The 23,218-nt window shown below is 37.6% G+C and overlaps 1 protein-coding gene across 1 annotated transcript in view; it reads right to left on the bottom strand.

The window, feature by feature from the left end:
* The window catches only part of INSC (inscuteable homolog (Drosophila)), a 51,084-nt gene that overhangs the window by 7,063 nt on the left and 20,803 nt on the right, over positions 1 to 23,218 (bottom strand). Inside the window, exons 7-8 of the mRNA XM_010135437.1 lie at positions 10,540 to 10,711; positions 7,981 to 8,159 (exon numbers count right to left, since the gene is read on the bottom strand). Of these exons, the coding sequence (XP_010133739.1) occupies positions 7,981 to 8,159; positions 10,540 to 10,711 (351 nt within the window). The remainder of the gene's footprint in view (positions 1 to 7,980; positions 8,160 to 10,539; positions 10,712 to 23,218) is intronic.

Here is a 23,218-nt window from a genome sequence, read left to right as displayed (position 1 = left end):
TCAACCTCAACAATAATGATCGATTTGAGAACTGGTTATAAGCTTTTTAATGGTACAATGTTATTTCACAAACAAGCAAACTTCTTGGGTGTGAGTAGGCATGAGATCAAATCACCATTCTGATCTCACTGCCATTTTAATAACGAGGATGACTCACTTTCGATGCTGTGACATAAAGGTCTTCCACTTTTGAAGGTAGTGTTACAGTGTCATCTCTCTGAATAAATATACTTACTTAGCATGCAAATGAGTTGCTGAAACTCTACAGAGTGACAGGTAGAAATACGGTAACTTGGTCTATGTCTATGTATTTATTCCATATTAATTATTAACTGTGTTTCAGGCAGAGTGTATATGTTTTCTCTTTCTAAATTATATCCTGTTAATGAAAATTGCTTCCTCTATGCAGAACCTGTACCCCATGTGGCTCTCTATGCCACAGATGAAGAATTCAATTAACCACAATTTGAGTACATGGCAATTATTCCACTGCTTCAAGTTATTTTATCTAATAAGTATTTTCATACATAAAAATATTTTGTGTGTGTCTTTTGACACCAAAAATTATTTGAGGTTATATCTATACTTGCAATGTATTTATGAATTAGCCGAATGAGTTTATATGTAACCTTCTCCAGAGGGTTTATAAAAGACCCTTATCCTCAATAACAGTCAAGTTCTACCAATAATATCATTTAAAATCTTAGTGGGACTTGAAAAGCAGATAAACTATAGATTAGCTCACTCCATATGGATAGATTTTTCTTTCCCCCCAAAAGTCACATTTTCCTCCAATGTAAACAACATAACATGAAGTAGCATAACATAAACACATAATAGGCGAGCTGACTTTAAATGCTATATTCCTCCTCTACTTTCCTATTTTAAAATCCTGTATACATGCAGCTTACACGAAAAATTCCTCTGTAAAACAAACCAAAGTTCAGGGAAGTTTATTACTAAAAATGAACGCTCTAGAGGAAAACAGAAACTTCAATCTAGGCTCCATTTGCTTTGAAAAGCAGCGTTTCCATGAGCATTGGTATTAACAAAGTCTCATTTCTTTTGGATTTAGAGGTGGTCAAAACCCATAAATAGAACTTTTCCAGTGGTATCTTTGCCACTGTAGATTTTTTTTTTGTCCAATGATACATAGGCTCACACTTGTAGTCTTTATCCTAGCCTCTCTTTTCCCATTATCTGGCTCCAAACTTCACAAAGCCTTAGACAGTCCTGTTGAATCAGCAAACCAGTTCAGACATTATTGAGAGACATGGAGCACACAGATATAAATAGATGTGACTGCCTAAACCTCATTTCCACCAGGAAAACAGATGAAAATTACTGGATGAAATAGATACCAAAACCTTTTCCAGAAGTGAAATAATTTTGAAAGAATTGAAAGACCTGAAAATATTTAGCATGGAATCTCTAGTGTTCAATTGCAATATTTAGTATCGATATCATTAACTCTTCAAAACATTTCTTGTAAAAGATTACACTCCAAGGTTATAAAAGGCTGGCACCTGGGGCGATTTATGATCCTTGTAATTTTTCTGGATTCCCAAGCCATGCAATGAACATGTAGTAACCTTTTTGTTTGAAAAGGGAAAAATAGATGAAATGCTTTGTTATAAACAAAGATAGGTATGCTGAGTGCAAATCTCAAATGCTTTGGTTAACAGAGACATTTAAAACTAAAGAACACACAAGAAACAGAAGACGTCTTTCATAAGTTTCCCTTAATGGGAGATTTAAGATGATTTAAAAATGTTTCTCAGTATTGTGAAACCAGGTACTTGGGAAGAAAGATACAATAGGATTTGCAAGGTGGAAACACACATTTTAGTTGTTAACAGGGCAATATTTTCCACATTTGAAGGTCACTTACCTCAGTTAGGGGAGGTGTCTACAGAGGTGGAAGATGAGATGCCCTTGATAGTAAAGGCACACTGTTCAGCAAGCCTTTACTGACAGTCCCAACATAAACAGAAAGATAGAGGCTCAAAATGAGAATTAGAGAGTAATTTAAGTGGCAAAGGAGATGAGTATAGAATTGCTGATTCTTGTAGTTAATTACTCCTGTAAGCCTGATTCATTGTTAAGTAAAATTAATTTTTCTCCTATTATAAGAGTATTTTATAATTTGTTCAAATAAATGACATAAGGATAAATCAGACAGTGTCACAGAGTTCGATAGCCATCTTCAGAAACAAAAGGGCATCTACACAACTAATCAGAAGCAAGATGAAGTCTTTATTTCTGAATGCGAATTAAAAACATCTGAATTTAACAATGCAAGATCAGTCTCAGGGAGACATACAGAGAGTAGGGGTCAAGGACAGGCATTATGCTCAAGTCTAGGTAGAAAAGCCTTTCAGGATACAATTTATTAGGAGAAAAAGCTTTGCTAAGAAATCTCTAGAAATTTTCTCTGGGACATTACATTGCGTAAAATAGAAAGCTTAATTCCTATTGCTTCTGATAGCCATTTTTGTGTTTGAGAATTCAGTTTTCCTCCTGAAAACAGAGAAAGAAATACACCTGGATAAGCAGATCAACAGGTCTTTCTGTCATCTGACTGGAAGAGGCGAACATCCCCATGAAATAATAAGAGCAGTTGGAGATAAGACCCGCTTGTGAAGTCTAGGGCCTACTCTGAGTCTGTGTCAGGAAACTGTAATCTCGGAATGCTGAGGCAGAGCAACAGAGACTAAAACTAAAAGAACTAAAGGAATCTTGCCTTTTGGAATAACGGATGTCTTTACTACATTTTTATTTACTTTACTTCATATTGCTGACTAATTTAGCTAAGGAATAAGGCAGAATAACCAGATTCTCACATTTTTCTTTTAAAGAAGCACATAGGAAATGCATCCTATAGGGGTCCTATGGTGAATGGGCATACCACAGAAACTTGCTCATATGACTCTAAAATAGGGATGGAGGTAGAGTCTGTCTCCTCCCTTCCAAGGCCACAGTTTTCTGCTTTCAGATGAAAATCTGTGGAACAAAAAACATCATCCTGCAGACTTCCTCCATGTTGTTAGAAAGCTTAGATTTTGAAACTGACTCTCAGTCAGCTGAAGACAGTTCAGACATTTGGTCTCCCTAGAGCAGAGCACAACTTGGCCTAAGCCAGTGCACAGCTGTAGGAAACAACTTTCCTTGTTTAGCTAGTCTAATGGGAATCAGGTTTGAGAATGTGGGAGGAAACTGCATTGCTCCCATTTTAGAGGAGGCAGAAAGTGCAGTGAACTAGTTCAGAAAACCACTCAGGCAGAATGGTCAGGAAGTCATTTCTGGTGCCTTCCTAGAAGGTAGTGGTTTTCTACTTGAAGAGGAAAAAGAAGCAAGAAACTGTAATCTGTAGAAACACTGTTGATGAGCTCACCTGCTCAGAACCAAGACTGAAAACATCACCTTCACCTAGGCAGTGATTCTGTTTTGGAAAAAAGATCAGTGACAGAATTCAGAGGCTGTTAAAGATCTGCTATCTCATTTCCTGAAGGACTGAAGACAAAAAGATGACAAACGATGCAAAACACTTCCATAACCGTCTCTGATTTACAGCTTTATGATTGCTACAGCCTGCAGCAAAGTCTCTTGTTTATGGTTGCAGTAAACAGCCTAGCACCAGCCTAATTGTCCTGTGAACCTGGCAGGCAAGGGCAGAAAATAAAAACGGCAGTGAATTGTGATGACACAGCATGTTTCTTCTAGAGAGACTTTACACTGAGTAAGTGCAATATCTGCCCAATTTAACAGATGATTAAACAAAAATGCAGAGGAGTTAACTTCAAAATCAGAGCCGTATTAGGAATTGATCCCAGGAATAAAAACCTCAGCACTCTAAGCTAGAAAAGAATAGCAGAGATCTTCAACCAAGCTGAGATTTTACTCTTCCAACTCTTGATTTGGAAGTTGAAACACATTGTCTTATACTGCATCAAATCAAAATGTGAATGGCATTTAGTGTTTAAGAGAGCCTGCCAGAGTTGGACCCAAAAGAAGCTAGAAGACCTGGTAATATTCTCATTAAAAACATTGCTCTCAAAGTATTACCCTGGGTGTTAGGCAACATTTAAAAACCCAAATTTTTCTTTGTTAAAGTCTGTCTCAGCTCTTCTTTTGATGCTACAATCTCCCACGTAAGACAAAAAAAAGGGGGAAGGCAACAAAAGGAAAAAGCAAATGCTCTGAAAAATAAAATGGAAGACCAGAGAAAAGGATATAGAACCTGGAGGATGAATAGTACTAAGGGTTTCAAATCTTAAATGAGACAGAAGGTTTCAACTTCAGAGCTTGCAGCATCTCCCAAACACCAAGAAAACAGGAAAGAATTTACCAGAAAAAAAAAAAAGCAGCAACCATTTTCATTTCTCTTTCCAACTTAAAAGCCTTTCTCCACCTCAAACTTTTCTGAAACATAACTCATTGATTTTAGACCTAGAAATAACCACTTTAAAATGGATGTGTTCACTGCACATTAATTCTTTGTCTGCCTGAATATCAGAAGATCAGAAGCTGTTAGACTATACCTCCACAACTTCACAGGTAAGGTGAGAATACTAGCAACACTGAAGAGACAAGTGGGAATGCAGAGAGAAAAATCTTATTATACATAAACATACTGTGCACAAACATACATATTTAATATTTTTCTATATAGAGTCTAAGATGATGGTGAAAGCCAAGAAGACCCTGAATGATAAGGGTTTTGGCTAAACCCTTCTTCTGCCAGTGCTTAAACCTATGGCTGCATGCTAGGCAGTATGCTGAATTTAGGCATGAACCCTTCTGAAAGGATATTTTGATGCTCCTTTGAAGTAAAAACCTGCTATCCAGAAAATAAGTATCTGCAGCAAGAAAAAGAACATGGCACATTCATATCCATTCTGATGCAAAACTAAAGGCTAAGGTATCTGGAAAATACTGCTTTATTTGACAACTCTTATACAAAGTATTTTGTTGTAAAACTAAGCCATCTCAATGTAATACTGCTGGTTACAGAAGCAATACATGCTTCTATACCAGGACAATGATTATCTTGTTTATCTTTAAGTCCAGCACTCGGTTCTCTATTTCTTACCCGACCTAATCTAACACTGCCTGGGAAATGAAAGAGGAAGGAGGTTGGTTTTCAGATGGCAAAGGCAGGAAAAAATTGTTATTTGCCTACAAAACTTTTCAGAAGTCAAAAGACAGAACACTTATAAAGATGTTTGACAGGAAAATACTGGAGGCAACACACAATGCATCTGACATCCAGCTCCTGGGCAGAATGTTATTTATTTATACCATCATGGAGGGTGATACTAATCAGTGCTAGCTGTCCCTAGAAAGGCTGTATAGCAGAACATCCTGTGGCTTCAAGGTGAGATAAAATGGCACAAATGAAAACAAAACTCACTGTTCCTTTCTTGTATTTCAGCCACCTTTCTCCAACTTCTGGCTTACAGTGTGCATGCTTCAGTCTATTTTAGAAATTAAAATTTTCTTGAATCAGCAGTAATGCTACAGTAATGTATTTGGAAATAACGGGCAGTTTGCTATAGGGTAATTGTGTTACTTAGAACTCTGTATGAAAAACAGGGCATTTGAATGTGAGGGACTCTTTTATAACATTTTATGATAATCAGACCGTATTTTCATTTGGTATGAATCTTATTCTTTGTTTAATAGTTTCAACATTTACTATAGCTTAATTCTAATTCATCTATTTTACTGCTCGGGCTGACCTAATCATTCAGAATGGACAGTAGTCCATGAAACATATTCCACAGCAGTTGCATATTCCATAAAAAAACCCAAAAAAAACCCAACAAAAAAAACCCCCAACAACAAAAACCTTGAATCAAAAAATTTCCAAACCTACTCAACTTTAATCTACGTATCCTTAGGTAAATGTCTACTGTCTGGGACATAATAGTGTATATATAAAATGGGAAAAGTTAGTAACTATATTATGTACCTAAAAGGAACTAAAGTGTACGTATCAAAAGCCAAAACATTCATTTAAAATACCCTTATGAAATACAGTATAGCAGCTTTGCTTTTCTCTCTAGTTGAGTGTGCTTTCCTCGTTGCAACAACCAGGCACATGGCAAATTAAAAAGCAAAATATTCTGTAAAAGTCATGATTGGCAGACACCCTCCCCTACCACAGAATAGCACTGAAACAACTACCCTTCTGAAAAGCGAGCGATCTACTCAAACACACACTTGCTCAGGAATTCTAGGGAAGGCTTCTCTTAAGGCTGTTGCAGTACCAAAGCTGCTCGACTAGTAACACTAACAGCTCTTGAAGACAAGACGAGCAGCACTCAGATTCCAGCTGAACATCAGGTTCTCAGTAACAAAACACACAAGGTAGGATTTTATAGTCTCTGCAAAAATAACAAGGAGTCAGCTCAGAAACTTACTGCAGCACACCACAAAAAACATCACACCTTTCTGATCTAGTTTTTCATTCGAGAAGGAACATAAGGGGTTATTGGGGATGAAATCTCCTCAAGTTCTTGGAAAGAAGCCATTCTGTTCTCTGTTCCTCTAGCTAATGAGATGTCTTGCAAGCTGCAAAAGGTCTGGAACTAATCTGTTACCTAATAAAGTCATACATATTTCTTTAAATGTCTGCCTTCCTCATACAAAGAAGGGGCTTGCTGTGCTACCCACAGAGCAAACTGCAAATTCACAGCTGACAGCAGAATTAAGATGAGGGTATAAATAAATAAGGAAATCAAAACTATGAGAGCAGACAGGAGGAATAAAAACAGAACATGAAGAATTGTACATATGTAGTAATAGTATACAGCCATGTCAAACACCACAGCTGATGTCCTTGACTCTGCCCAAAGAGCCACATAGCAATTATGCCTTAACTCCATCTTTTCATAAACACTCCAGAGCTGGAAAAGTACTAAGTGCTATTAATACAAGCTAAAGCAGCCCTAGTCACCCCTCTAGAATGTCAATAATCAGCTTCTGAGGTCCCTCATGCCTTGACTTGCATGACTTGGGTCCTCTTGAAGAGTACACAGTTTTCTGTGGCAGTGCAGATCCCAAGTCTACCATAAATCATCTTCTGGCTATTTCAGAGGTGGGAAGGGTATGCACTTGTGAGTCCTGGATTACAGACTTTTAGTTATATTCACAATGTCTCATAAACAGAAGTAGGTTAACAGAGTTGACTAGCAACCTCCACTATTTAGTAATAACTCTTGAAACCATCAAGACTCACATTTGTTAGTCTGCTGAGGTGAAAATAATCACTGAGATGCCAAATAAGCAGTGCCTCTGCAGCACCCCATTGCGTGGCAGAACCTGAGAAGAACAGAAGAATTCCCTCTAACTTCATCGGTGCAGTAGTACAGACCTTTAATTTTCTGTGTCTCTTTACTAAAAAAAAATGGTGAAAAAGAAAGGGAAATGCAGAAGTACATCAGCAGTGTTTGGCAGTAAAACTTGCCAACGATCTACTGTGCAGTTAGGACTTGATCCAAAGCCCACCAACATCAATGGGCTGAGGATCAGATCCTTATTCAGCTTTTGGAGCTAATTCATCTTTGAACTAACAATCGTATATTTAGGCTGCAGTCTCCATATATATCTTATTTGCATCAAAGCTCTGTCCAGACAAGTTTTGAATACTTCTAAAGGTGGAGATTCCACAGCCTCCCTGAGCCTCTGTGTAACTGTTTGGCCACCTGCATGATAAAAAAAAAATATATTCTACTATCTTAGAAATGTGGAACTTTGTCTTTTTTCTTTTTTTTAAATCACATTAAAAGCTGTCATATTACATAACAGTAAAAGGGAACAGAAGCAAATAAAGAAAGAGGAATATATTGAAAAGAACCAAGAACAGAAGACACAAAAGCAACCTAGGTTTGACTATGTCAAAACAGACATAGAGCTGAAAACTGTTGACTTTTACACAAATGAGCTCAGACAGCATCTTGCTGAGAAAGCACTCACCTGATCTCGGGAATATGGAGTATCCACTATGTGTTTGTCTGAACATGCTGCTAGAAGAATCTTCATTGCATTTAACTGGAGCAATATTTCACAAGCCATGGTATCAAAGAAAGTAATATTGGCAAGAGCTGCTGAAGCCAGCAGGAAAACTTCACCAGATGAGGCTTCTTGGCACAGTCCTAGGAATGCAGAAAAGAACTTGAATAAAAGTCATCCCTTCTCTGCTAAAAATCATGGTTAGGTGTTCAAAGCAATATTTAACCATCTGCAACTTGTATTGGTAATCTTAGGATCTAGAAACAAGTTCATAAGCATCAAAATTTTTCCTCTTGTCCTATTGCTTGTTACTTGAGAGAAGAGACTGACCCACACCTCACTACAACCTCCTTTCAGGTAGATGTTGAGAGTGATAAGATCTCCCCTCAGCCTCTTTTTCTCCAAGCAAAACAACCCCCGTTCTCTCAGCCAGTCCTCGTAAGATGTGTGCTCTAGACCCTTCACCAGCTTCATCACCCTTCTTTGGATGTGCTTCAGCACCTCAATGTCTTTCATGTAGTGAGAGGCCCAAAACTGAACCCAGTATTAGAGGTGTGGTCTCACCAGTGCTGAGTACAGGGGGATAATCCCTGCCCTGCTCCTGCCGGCCACGCTATTTCTGACACAAGTCAGGATGCTGTTGGCCTTCTTGGCCACATTGTTAGGATACTTTATAAGCAATATTAACATTAGGCACTTTCATTTGAACCACACAAGCAGGGGAAGATGGTAAATGTGAACCTAGACACCAAGGTTTTCTAACTTTCATCTAATGAGATGGTCTACCTGTACACCATACCACAGGAAGTCCACTGAGTGTTGTTCAACATAAAGCTTGATATTACTAAATAAAATTAAATACAGGAGGCAGAAGACTAACAATAATATCCATAAGAGAATAATTCTGCTATATATCCTATTCTTTAGAACAAGATATGTATACACGTTGCCTATCTCTAAACCTATTTCTCTATAGTCAAATGTTATCCTGCATATTTTCCAGCTTCAAGTGGTGAAGACAGAGCTACCTTTTAATTCCTCACACATGTATTTTAACTAAGATCTGAATCACCTGGTAATTGGATTTCAGCATGGTTTAAAAATTAAACATATTACAGTAATTCAATTACTGAGTTATAAATATTACAAGGAAACTGGTGTGAGATTACTGAAATAGCTTTTCCAACGTTATACATGCTCTATTTTTAATGCTCACATTTCTTGGGCAGAGTATATACTACTAAAATTCCTGTGGAACTTAAACAGTGACAATCGAGGAAATGCTCCACCTGCTAATATCTTCTGGATAGGTTGTTCAGATTGTCCCTTGGCTGTGGAACACTGTAATAACCTGGAAAATCATCTTTAAGTCAAGTCAGATGCCTCTAGCAGTCTAGCGACAGCAGAACCAAGCTCAGCACAGGTTAATTCCATCCACTGGAATTAACCGCTGGATTTAGGGCAGGTTCAGAGCAGAACCTGCTCGGACAGTCTGGTCATCAGGAATAAATTGCTTCCTTGATTTCTGCAGCACTAGTTCTGTTTGGGCATATTGAAGAATGGCTAATACATTCATTCCCAGCTATTGCAGAATCCTCATGCACTGACACTTCTATAATCTTTCTTTGTTCTACTTAAAAACAAACAAACAAAAAACACACAAAAGAAAACCCCACAACCAAACAATAATAATAAAAAAGTATGAAAATTGGAGTGCTGTAGTTTAGCTGTAAACCTTTGGTCTCAGAAAAGATATATGCAGATGTGTTGATCTATTATTATACATGAGAAATCAAACTAGATGACCCAAACTGTATTTTTCTGACATGAAGCTCTGGGAAAGTGAATTTCTGGATCAGAGAGAGGAAGAGAATGCTTGACTGAAAGCTTCTGGTATTTGAGAAGCATGGAAAACAGTGCCAGAAATAAAAGATTCCTCTCTTTAGAAAGTAATGAGACATATCATCTTATTTTTCTGAAGTGTCCTCACTGACCCAGGTCAAGGAAAAGCTTGCTAATAACTTTGCCTTGTTTTATCATGGATCATATGCCCAGACAAGGCAGACAGATATTTTAATTTCTTGTAACGATGCCCACAGATTATACTATACCATACTTTTCCTGTGAAGTATCATACAAATGTGTGATGCAGTGGTAAGCTTGAGTTCTAGCAAGTTTAGAAAACACAACAGGCATAAAGATTAGCAACTATTAGAATCTGCTCTTTCACAGACACACATGGGACAAGAGGATGCTTTGCTGAGTCTGACATGTGGCTCTTGTGGTAGAATTTCACACAGATATTATTTTGACAAATATGCAAAAATTCTGTTCAAATATAGACTGAAGTAAAAAATATTATGTAATTGAAGAATGCTCTGATTCAGAATGAAAAATGACTGAATTATTTTATTTGTAAGGAAGAAACGGCAATCATTATTTACAGAATATTTCTAATGAAAGAGTCCTACCCCCACCTATTATTTCACCTGGAAAGACTCAGAAGTCCCATAAAGAACTTACTGACAAGTGCTGTTACAATTTCTTCCATATTTTCCAGAAAGCTGCTGAGATGCTGAGTGAATGTGAGATGTGGAGATGTGATCTGTGCAATTACTGCTGCTGCTTCTGCGTGAGTTGCTTCAGAGTGGCTGTTGTCAGTAAGAATGTCAGCCAGACAGAGTATCCCATCAACCTATAGAAACACAACAAGTATAGGTTAGAAATACGCCAAGAAATACTTTTGCAACCAAAGACGGGTTTACAGTTCTCTTTTCTTGACTGTGGCTAAACTACTCAGTTTGTTTTTAAAAATTACTTGGTGGCATTTATGACATAAGTTCCTATTTAAGCAAATACAAATGAGTTCAGCATAAAAGTTTGTCGATCATCAGAAAGTCTTGGATTTCCTTCTCCCTTGATGTTTCTACTGAATTGATTTTGGTCAAACAAACAGGTCTTTTCTGACAGATGTCTCAAGTTAAACATTAATCTGTTAACAAGCTCTGAAAGCAAATGCTAACTGCTTCTATGCTACAACCTACTACTATGCTAAGCTCTCCTTTGAGTGTGTCCCACTGTGGGACTCCAGCCCAAGTGTTTAGAAAGTTCTTCACAGATGTATTTTTTTGCCACTTTTTTTTCGAACTTGTCACAAAGCCAGCGCAGGATTAAGAAACAATATTAAGGAAAGACTCTGGCCAAAGTGCACCTGATGATCTTGCACAGCTCTCACGTTACACAGTTTAGGCGGATACATCATACAAGCACACCTTGCCCTCGGTTGTAGGAGACCCACTGATACAGTGAAAGACTGCGACAGAGCATAGCCAACAGGATAGCTTCAAGGGCAGAAACACACCACCTGTTAGCAACTCAGCCCAGCAAAGGAAATGTCCTCTGTAGACAAGGATTTAATTGTGACCCTTCAAATTAGCAGTACCGTGTTTTTCCCCCTGTTTAACATATCCCTGTTTGATTCATCATGTCGTCAAGCAGGTAGGTAGATGTGCTTAGAAGAGACAAAGCATGAAGATTTATGTCCTTAATTATGGACGTGTTTATGTCAAATTCACACAAATGCACTAATTAAAAACTTTATATGAATAAAACTAATTTAAGTATAAAGACAGTCTACAAATCATCAGAGCTTTTACAAACATCACTGCGTACCTGTTTTAAATTCATTTATCTGAAGTTCTGAAAAAGTGTGGGGTCAATTGCCTTATACATTGCTTGGATGCTTTATAGATACAAAGAGGAGTTATAAAGGTGAACAAAACCAAACCTATGTTTGTGTTTTACACTCACCAAGACTCTTCCTAGGTCTGTTGTTCAGACTGCATCTGTCTATTCAAGGCTTCCTCAGAACATGCATGTTAAGTCTTCTCTGTTATCTCCACGAAGGGTATTTAAGGAATCTTTTATTCACAGTTTTGTTATTTATTAATACAGAATGTTGAGTTATCTTAATTACTTATCCTGAAATGTGTGTGAATGAAATTATTTGATAAGCACTGACAGATACTGCATTATACAAGAAAAGCTCTCAGATTGATGGGAGTAAAAATTAACCTCTGGAAGATCATTCATTGGGATGCACTTTTTAATAGGCAATAGACTATATCATTGGTACTCTAATAATGTAGATAAATATAAAAGGAATTATATCTCTATTTTTCCTCAAATTACAAATGGGGTTTAGTAAAGAAGCTCAAGTACTGGCAAGAAGAAGGAGAATAAATTTTCAACATTAAACTTTTTCTTGACAAGCTTTCAACATTAATTTACGTAGAAGAAAATATTTCCTCCTAGTTATGGCAGAATTCTACAGCTTGAAACAGGAGATTCACATAATTCACTAGGCTTCAAGGTGTATTAATATATCTCAGTGTCAAGAATTAATGTATGTCTTCACAAGATGACTTAATAGCCAAAGTGTGCTAGACAATATCATACGCAAAAACCTCCAACTTTGTCACCTTGAAAACTCCCCACATCACACCTTGTCTGGGTCTGAAGGATGCTAATAACAACAGTCAGTGTAAAAAGTTAAATATATTCCAAGGCATTCAAAAAACGCTTCACAGGAAACTTTTAAGATCTGGTAACAGGATACAGCACTCTTCAGCTCTACATTTACTGTTTAAAATTTACTTGGCCAACTCTTACTCAGTGACCTCGACAAAAACTACTTTAGAGTAGTTTTATGCTATTTCAGAACAAGTAATGGCTTATGAAAGACAGGTACAAGCACATGGTTAGTTTTTTTCCATCACCACTGATGGTTTATATCTACCCTATAGAATACAAGCTTCTAACAATACAAGGCTGTACTCAACTTTTAAATTACATATACGATTTTTTTTCTTTGTTAATTGTTTTTGGAATGTGGAAGTTGCTGAATTGTAAATAGAAGTAGATATATGTCATTATTCAGCATAAAGATAAAATACGTATTTTGGATCTATGGAAGCCTGCACTACTTAGTTTTTCTCCTTTCTATTCAGAATCATATAAAATATTAAAAATTCAGCCCAAAATTTGTCCTATCACTTTTGTCTACCCTCTTAAATATAGAAAATAAAATAATTCTACTTCAGCAGGCAACCCCATTTATAAGTATCTAGCAATAAATTTTAAAATGACAGGAGAACAATCTAATAAAAGCACTTTAACATCCAAAAAGAAATTGCTGCTCAAAGCATTTTTATAATTAGCTTTCACACTGAAAGGAACTTTGGATGGCTGCCCTGTTTTCTGTTTAATTTTGGTGAAGTAATCAGCTAAATGTCAAATCTGTTCATCACCTTGGCAATACAAAAGAACCAGTTAGCCAGATAATGCAAACAAATGAATTCCATGAATGCAACAAGATGCTGTGGAGACCCTGCATTTGAGGAATGGTGTTCAGTAAATGCTTGATCACCAATGTTTCAATATTGATAACTGGAAAAATGCCAGGAACTTACATCCTTATGAGCATAGCCCTGTTATAGAAACTTACTCCAAGTGACAAAATAAATGTGTGACCCCTTTATTGCACAGATCTTCTGAAAGGAAAATAATTTCTTTTCTCTGCAGCAGGTATGAATGAGTTCTGGGGCATCTCTCTTCTTTCTTCAGTATACCTGATCTTCCTCCTAAAAATATTAATTAAAACTAAGCATCTCTCCAACATACCAATACAGACCTTGGGATGAATTGTATTAATGACTTCATGATTTGAAATATTACACACCTCAACAGTCTTAACTCTCTGCTTTCCCCAAGGGGTTCAAGTCAGGCTTCCCATGCCACCCTCTGCCTTTTCGATAATGCCCATCTTCATTTGTATAAAATGCTACTGAAGGCCTTTTCACACTGTGACTTTCCTTAGCGTTCCCGTTTGTCTGCTTTTAACATTCAGATGATTTCTACATATGGGTAAACTTTCTCAAAGGTTTCTTTTGTCTACACTAAATGAATCTCTCAAGTCATCTTGCTGAGGCTGGAAAGCCTTACAGGCTATCGTCTGACTTCCCACTGCCGAGTCCACAGATTACGCTACAATCCTACAACTTGGTGCTTCTGCAAAGAAGCAGATTCCAAAGCAGTTTTAAAGGAAGAATGGAAGGGATATGTTGAGATCCAGATATAAGACAGCAAATGTGGAAACAAAATCACAGAGGGGATCGCCTCTCATCTCAACCTTTCCAGGAGAGTACAGGAGAATTTCAAAAGCAAAGGCTGCATCAATCAAGAACTGACAGACCAGGGTTGTGTTTGTTTTATTCTTTCACACATGCTGTGTATTAGCACCTCCACCCTGAAGCTAGGACAGGTTAACTGTATAGGTGAAGACATGAACACTAGCTGACTAAATATAAAATGCACAGCTAGGTAAAAACCCAAACACATTAAAATATATGGCATGAGGAAGGGGAAGACAGAGAAGGAAGGAAGGAAAAACTATCATCTTCAGAAAATGTTTTCATCCCTGCTCAACATTTTTTGAACACAATCTACTTAATTCCCCAGATCATCGCATGAACCATGAACCCATTGAACTATTCTTCAACTCCATTGAAAATATCATCCAGCAGAACCCATTACTGTTATTTTGATGACTTGTTTCTCATTAAATGAATTCCTGATCAAGACTGATATATCCAGTGTCAACTTCTGTAACTTCTGCAACTTGTTCTGCACCTGCAGAAGGCCTACAGGTCTTGCTTAATTTCTGTGTTGAAAGAAAGGAAAGGAAAAGACTTGTGAATCGTACCTTGCACACAATGATCTTTCATATTTGAACAGTTGTCCTGCCAAGTGCTCTGCAGTTTTAAGCTGCCTTAGCTCCACCAACTGAGAACTGTGCTGATTTACACCAGATGAAGATTTGGTCAGCTATTTTTCAAGTGAGATGATATATTAATCGAGTGATGCAATTAAAACGTCCACAAATACTAGACCAAGACATCAAGCTACTGCAGCAGTTCCATGACAGCAGCAGTAACCAGTGACCAAAACTGCAGTGATTTTATAACTACTGCTGTACAACAGTGGCGGTGGGACCTAATTTATAAGCCATATTATATGGGGTAGGGTGGGACTGAATAAGAGTTGAATAGTTCTCAGTTCTGTACCTTTAAAATTGCTATCGGTAACCTTAGCTTTGTATCTAAATTGGCTATGAGTGGCTGATTTAGTTCATGGCATCTTCAGCTAAAACTTCCCTTTTAGACTTCCCTCCTCCAAGACTGGTCAACCTAATGAAGAGGTATTTGTTCCTTGTATTTAGCCACCAAGGCGCAGTGTAAAGATGATCTGATCTAAAGGATTACTGTTATATGGCATGGGAAAAAATATCTCAACCTTCTCTCCTTTTACCCTACATTTTGGAGAGCTGGATAGACTGGCTTGTTTTTAAGTTGCAGGAATTGATTCCTATTTGTAGGATTTTCTTGATATCTGCATTACAAATTCCAGAAAGTATATGCTTGTTGTCTTTTAAATAATGGATAAGGCTTTATTTATTATACTTGGAGGTCTGAATTTCATTAAAATGAAGCCATATGGACACAAAAAGGACTCAGCAACAACATGAGAGGAACTGTCATGTGTTATATAAGAATGCTGAACAAGATACTGGGACCTGAAATCTGAATTAGGGTAAGACCATACATCAGTATGGCCTCATTTTTATTTACCCTGGGGGATCATAGTCTGAGAAAAAAAAACAAACCACCTCAACTATTCCTATAAACAAACAGGAGCTCCAGGGTTATGTATAGCAGGGCACTCCAGAAAATGAGATGTGTTCACTGAAGAAAACGTGCTCCGATCATCTAGTTTTAAATAAATAATGTCACAGGCACTTCGTTGCATGAGGGCATATTCTCAAACACCTGGTGTCTGCCATTTAAAAAACAAGAACACACTTTCAACATGTTTGATATTTTGCATCATTTTGATTTTGGTGTGACACCATGGATTTTATTTTCAAGAAGTGTCTGTTAGTGTACCTCCTCATTAGAAAAAAAAAATCCCATGCACACGTTTTTAGAGGATCCTCTTTATCTATTTCAATAATGAGCAAGTGCCTCTATCCAAAAAGAGCAGCATGGAGGTCACAGCCAGAGAACCAGTCATTATCAGCTAATCTAACTCTTCATAGTGTTTTTCTTCTCTCAGGAAAAGTATCTGATAATCTTCCTGCTAGAATTCTGGATGCGTTTAAGTGAATACATTCAAATCTTAACACGATTATGTTAACAAGTTAGTAAAAAGGGCCTATTATTATGAATTATTTACTGTAATTTCACATACGACTTCTCTCATCAGATTAAAATTCTTGAACAGGTCATTATACCATGAAGTGAGAAACAAACAGAACCCTGCTCTATGCTCGAAGTATATCAGTGAAAACACTGCAGCAGAAAGTAGAGAGTTAGATTAGACGGGTGGAGAGAATGAATGAGCAGGATGTCACTTTGATGTTACTTTAAATATGAGATTCAGCAAATGCATTCAGAAACAGGTCCTTATCCAAACATTATCCAAATCCTGCATTTTTCATTTCAATGGTGTTAGTCGGCTTAGCCTAAAAAATGTCCAGTCTCTGAAAAGCAAGGCCTCTACAGCATTTGAATCACATGTGCGCTAATTAAACGCACCACAACAGTAGGACATTTAGCTAACAGAATTATTAATTATATACAGCAACTTCTTCAGAAAAGTGGTTTTCTGAATTCCAGATTCACCCAATTGTCAAAACCAACTCAGTGCTTCACCCATGTTGTTCATTCTAAAACTTTTGTTGCATTTACTGAGGCACCACGCATTAATATAATTGTTTGCTACATTCATTACTTCACAAAGGCTGTTCAATTATTTTAATAAATTAATTTAAATAAATTAGCTCCAGAACCAACTTGTGCCAGATTTTTATTGGCAGGGAGTTTTTACAAGCAAGTTATAGAGCTTTATTATAGCCATTTATAATGAAAACACACACAGCACTTTAGCTATAAAACTTTTAGTGAGCAACTCAATAAGAGTCCATTCATGTTGTAATAACAACAGAGGAAATTGATGCCCTTATTCAAACAAGAATTTTAAAAATAAATTTACAAATTTAATATTTTTCAAAAATTAGCATTTTCATCTGGTGGAAACTTCACTGGCTGCAGCAGACTTAAGCCATTTGGTCCTAAGATTCGTCTCCTGACAGTTAGGAAAATCTCCTTGGGTCTCCTACAAACATTAATTTATTTCTATGACTGCACTGGCAATAAAATAATTTCTAATTGCTTTAAGCATAAGAAATCCGAGTTTAAGATCAGTTGTTTGCATGGAATCTTTCTGAGCAGTCAGAGGTCTACTATGAGCTGTCACGTAAAAGAACCTCAAAGGTTTTTCTCTCCATTAACACCTCCCAGTGCTGCTCTTTCATCAAATATAGTTGCTATATTGATTCTGTATTAGAAGAAACAAGGACAATGCTGAGAGGCTGAGAAAATGGATTATTTTTCTAGGCTGAATTTTTATTTTTCTTCTACTCAGTATTGTTTGCTGCCTTACCAGGTCTCAACATAAATAAGCATCCCTACTGAGGATAACAAACATATGTATTTAAAGTTAAGCTAGTGTTTGAAGGCTGCATTGAATGAAGAACAAAACCACAGAGTTGGTTAGACTTTCTATACAGATTATTTCTGCAGCAAGATAGCTACAACATTGCACTTTGAAACAGGGACAGTTCCAATCTGCATTCAAAATCATATTTGCAAGTTGAGCTTATTTTCATAAACTGACCTCACATCAGAAAACCACGTCAAAACTCACTGAAACTGAATTTACCTAGGAGCAGATTCCAGCTTCAATAGCCCAGGATCTTCTCTAGTTATTTTAGATGGAAAAATATGTTATGGGAAAGATGAAACCTCAGCTTGCCATATTTTAGCTAAGATGATGCATAGATCTGGGAAAATCAGCATGTTGTTGAGCAAAGTCTCAAATGCTGTTCTGATTCTGTCATCCAGTCACTGCCTGTTTTTCTGATAGTGTCCCTAATCTATGAGCCAGTTTGCTCACTCTTAGAATGATACTCACAAGAGATGTTATGACAGAAGGAACCTAACAATGAGCAAGTAGTAAATATTAGAATTCCCCAATAACACTCAAGATTCACTTCATGTAAGCAACAAGGCTGAGCTAGGACTGTAAGCAATGATAGCGACTGCTAGGGAAAAGCCAGTGCAGTCTGTGTTATATCACTCCCACTATTTTTTACCAGAGATTAATTCAGTGTGGTTTTGAAATTTATTTTGGCTGATGTCTGATGAAAAAGGTAAGCTATACAAAACAAAACTCAGTATAAACTAATTATGCCAAAATCAAAGTCAACAAGGGTCCTAGAGGAAAAAGAATAATCAGTGCAAATAATTTTTATCCCTTACACATTTACTTTTACTCTCTACATAAAACTTTCTTAGAAGATTACTAGTGAAGATCATTCAAAACTTTGACTGAGTTTCTGATATGCTGAGAACTAGTCTCTCTCACTTTTTATGAACCAAGAGCATGCTACACACTTAGTTTCACACAAAAAGCATGAAATGTGCCTTGCAATTCAGGCACATTATTCATACGACAAACAGGAGTCTTATCATTCCCCACCCAGTGAAGTTAGGAGCCATCAATAAATGTCCTTCCACAGGATCAAGACCTGGACAGTCCTCTCCACAACACAAAGCTCAGGCTTCGCACCCTTATACCCAAAGCCTGCAGGGTGTCTTTTTGTCATCCCCATTGCTACCCATTATGGACTAGTTGCCCAGCTGCAACAGAGCTATTGGTTGGGGTTTTATTGATGTCTATAGCTTAGATCCTTGATTGTCTTGCTGAAGGGCAACATTACCCGGAGGTAAAATACAGCAGTCATTACAAACCAAGATGAATGGCCAAGGTAAATGCAAGACAGTACCTAGTCTAAAGCCTGAAGGATTTTAAAAGAAAGTGCACTTCTTTTTCTGTTCAGAATAGCTGGCCATAAACCATCCTGCTCAAAAAAAAAAAAAAAAAAAAAAAAAAAAAAAAATGTCCAATCAGTTGTCTTGTCTTTTAATGAGCTTGAACAACTGATCTTTCTTAATTCAATTGTAAATCTTAATCCATGTTACTGAAAAGGTCTTTGATTGTTATATCCTTTCCTCTCTCTCTATGCTATTTTCTCTTTCCTGCAACTCTGAAATACCGTTTACTGGTATAGGCTTACCCCACTAGCTTCTTTATTAGGATTAGAAGTCAGCACTCATAGCCTTCTATAAAAACTAAGAGGGAAAAGAAAGAAAAAAGCCAGTATCATCTCTGCTTAAAATTACTTCCTTTCCCATTACCACTTTCAGCAATTGCCATACTTTGTGGGTTTTTTTTTTTTCCCTGTGAGAAAAATCAATTGTAATTACATGAGTATGTCCAAATTACCTGTCCTTTTTCGGAATGAAATTCTTCATCTGAGTAATTGGACTTCTCTGTCCTAGTGCTTTCTCCAGCGCCTTAGGTGCCCTAACCTTCTTCATATATTCTGTGGCTAGTCCTTCATTTTTCTCGTTCATACAGGACTTCTCTCCTTCTAGCAGAGAAGTGGCAAAACTGTACTAAAAATTAGATGCAAGTGTGTTATTTCATGTTTAAAAGAGTCTGAAGGGAAGATGAACTGAAAAGCAACAGCACACAGAATTTTTATTCAGACTAACATCAATACCTTTTGCAATACAATTTAGATGGCAAAGCCAGTACAGTAAAGGTGTAGGAAGTACTTCTCAACATAATCTGACACAACGGCACAGCTATGGGCTGGGGAATTCAAACACTGCCAGTTCCCTGGGGCACAGTTCCTCAAAAATCCTCTTCTCAGTAAGGGGAAGAGCAACTTGCTACAGCCTTGAAACGTATATAATAAATTCCTTTTACAAGACCAGCTTCATCCATGAGTATTTCCTAAGTGAGATCCTGTAACTTGTAACCCAGTTCTTCCAGGAAACTGGATGAGATGGGAGCAATCTTTAGTGAGTAACAAAAAAGGTGCCTTATGCCTTTTAATAATTTTCCTCAGAACAAGTCAAGTATCTAGCTCAAGCTGGCTTTGCTTTCTCTCTCATTATAATTCTTTCCTTAACCTAGTTGATAGTACAACATCATGTTTGGATGAGTCATGATGTTCATGATGTCACACATTCAGGCAGCTTCTTACTCTTGAATGATTTAATTTTGCTCTTGCATCCTGTGCTATCAAAGATGAAAATCTACTTACCTACCACCCTGTAACACCTGGATAAATGCCATTGTAATGATACTAGTTATTACCATTAAACTAAGCAGTCATTTCTCCAGAAATTGAGACTATGTCTTACATTGAACAGTAACCTATTCAACAGAAAATCCTGGTGACTTCATGGGATCGCTTGCAAAATCTAGTACTGCAACAGTGACAGAGCATGCACTTAAGAAGCAGCTGCTTCTGCCTAACGATTTTTGCGCCTGTGAAAACAATTCCAAAGTGTGTAGATAAACTGGTCCAACTTGTCATTTTCCTTTTCTTAAATTTTTTTCTTTACTGCAAAATAACAGTTACTTGAACATGCTTTCCTGCATTCAGCCTCTCCTTGCAGATGTAAAATAATTCCATCATGGCCAAAATGCCAGAGTATCCAGCACTTACCATGCAATGTTAAAATAAATGCCAACAAAAAGGGCAGAGGGTGCTAAACCAGTGAAAGATAAAAATTTTCTAGTAACTCAGATCATCATCCTCATTAATCACATTTTTCTGATAATACCAGACACTTGAGTAGGCATGCAACCCGGAACAGAAATCAGAGCTCAACAGCACTAGCTACACAGGAATATTATTCTAATTCATTCAGTTCTCTTGAGCCAGTTACTCTAAAACCCTGTTCACCATAATTATTTGCAATGTATGACTCCTGAGAAAACAATAAACAGAAGATGACACATATAGCCTCATTCCCCATGGAGCAGAGCATAGTAGAGCCTCATGGTAAATAATGTATTCTTTAGAGAAATCTGGATTCCATGTACACGATAACATATTGAGGACTCCACATTATGGGAAGTTTGACCTTCCTACAGCTTATTAACGTCCATTTATTTTTGGTGGTGCTACTATTAGCATTCCCTGAATTTAAAACATTAAAATAAGCTCCCAAGAGACGTTCTTCCCACCTACATGACATTTTGCCTGGCATTCCTCCTGTTCTCACTCTTCTCACACACCTTACAGCCTATTCTGACTATTGCACCTAAGCCCAGACTGGAACAGAATCAGGAGCCCTGCTTTCCTTCTGCTCCCCCTTGCCCCCATGATGCTCCACTTTCTCTCCAGACTTTTGAGATTGTTGCTATTCAAGCAGTACTTTCAGGGCAGTAGGAAGAAGGCATTTTTTCCTCCACTCCCCAGGAGCAATTAGCTGTTGCCTTATGTTTTTGAACAAATGCAGCTAAAGCAGAGGGTCTATCCTATCCCATAGGAAAAAGGCCCTCACGCTATCCAGAGTTTGTGGTGAATAGATAGGTGAAAGCTCAGATAGTCTGAACTTTTCAAATTCAAAGCCTCGTTGCAGGTGGGTGTTATTGATTTAGGAGAACACTTGAGTTGTGCATAGCTTTAAGTCCTCGTAGACCTACCTTCCCCAGTCAGTGCCTGCAGTCCCAAACCTGGGGTAGATTTGGAGAAGCCTTACCCAGCAGCAACAGAAACTTTGCTGTAATTCCAGCCTCCACTGGGTGCCACTATTGCATAACGCAATGTGTAGATTGCACTGTGTAAATCAACAAATTGGGAGAAACGACTTTCAACTTGGCTTTTCACTCTCATGAAGTTTTCAAACCATGTTCAGCGAGACGTTGCTCATTGCTTGTCCTTAAAATGCCATATTATAATCCTATTAGAGACAGAAATACAAGGAGGATTTAATTCCTTCTAGGATCACTACAGCTAAAAGGCTCAGATTCTTTCCTGATTCTGTACTTGAGTAAGCCTTTTAGCCCCATGAGTGGATCTGTTCCTCCATGCTGACTGATAATCAACTTAGCACCCTATTTTAACCTATCTTTTTTAACCTCTGAAGGGACAATAACCACATGGCTCTGAGCAACCTGATCTAGTTGAAGACGTCCCTGCTCACTGCAGGGAGGTTGGGCTAGATGACCTTTAAAGGTCCCTTGCAACCCAAATCATTCCATGATTCTGTGTCTCTGCCTAAAGCGTAGGCAGAACAGCTTAACTACCACAAGGTTAACATCTTACTGTAAACCAACAGGTGACCTTAACAACACTTAATTAGTGAGTGTTCTTAACCTATGTGCACATCACATGGATGGCAGTAACGCTGAAAATAGATTATCGGCCAACTTTTAATTTAATAGCAATTAAGTATTAATTTTAGGGAATGGATGTAATTTCCATTTGATGGTCAGAGGATATCCACAACTTTCTAGATACCAAGTTTCATTACGATGACTTAACTAGGAATCCAAAAACCCTGAAGTTTGACGTTAATGGATCTGTCCTGGTTTGAGTTATAACAGAACTCATTCTGTTCAGTGATTTTACTGTCTCTTCTAGCTAACTGCACTTTCTGTCATGAACAGCATATTTTTTGCAGACAGTGTCTGATTCTAGAAGCGACAGTACTTGATGTTTACAGTTTCTACCAAGGATTGGCATGCAGAAAGGCTCTTGTTTATACTTGCTCCTAAGAAGACCGTGGTCACTGTAAATCTTGTGAGCCATGTTGGGGGTGGAGTAAGTGAGAGTCCACACCTTGGGGAGGAGCAGACAGGACAGGTGACCCTAAACTGACCAACAAGGTGTTCCATCCCATATACATCATATTTGGTATAAAGCTGAGGGACCTCAAGCATAAATTTCTCTCCTTCAAAGGGCAGTGTCTGAGGAGAACTATGTCCGTTCTGCCTTCGATTCCAATCTGTGCATTCCTGAATCTGGTCTCTATCTGAGGCTGAGTCCAGTCTGGGACTTCCCTAGTGCCTGCCCACAATATCAGTGGTGACAGTGACATGAATGGCATCAGGGGACTGGGTTTGGTATTGGTTTTATATATATTTGTATATATTTAATTTCATTGTTATTATTTTCATTAAAACAGTTTTAGTTTTCTTTTCCAATCCATAAATC

Source organism: Buceros rhinoceros, unplaced genomic scaffold, assembly GCF_000710305.1.
Source record: "Buceros rhinoceros silvestris isolate BGI_N320 unplaced genomic scaffold, ASM71030v1 scaffold7984, whole genome shotgun sequence".
Taxonomy (NCBI): Eukaryota; Metazoa; Chordata; class Aves; order Bucerotiformes; family Bucerotidae; genus Buceros; species Buceros rhinoceros.
Note: the sequence above shows the minus strand (reverse complement) of the source record. Positions and strands in the feature narration are given on the sequence as shown.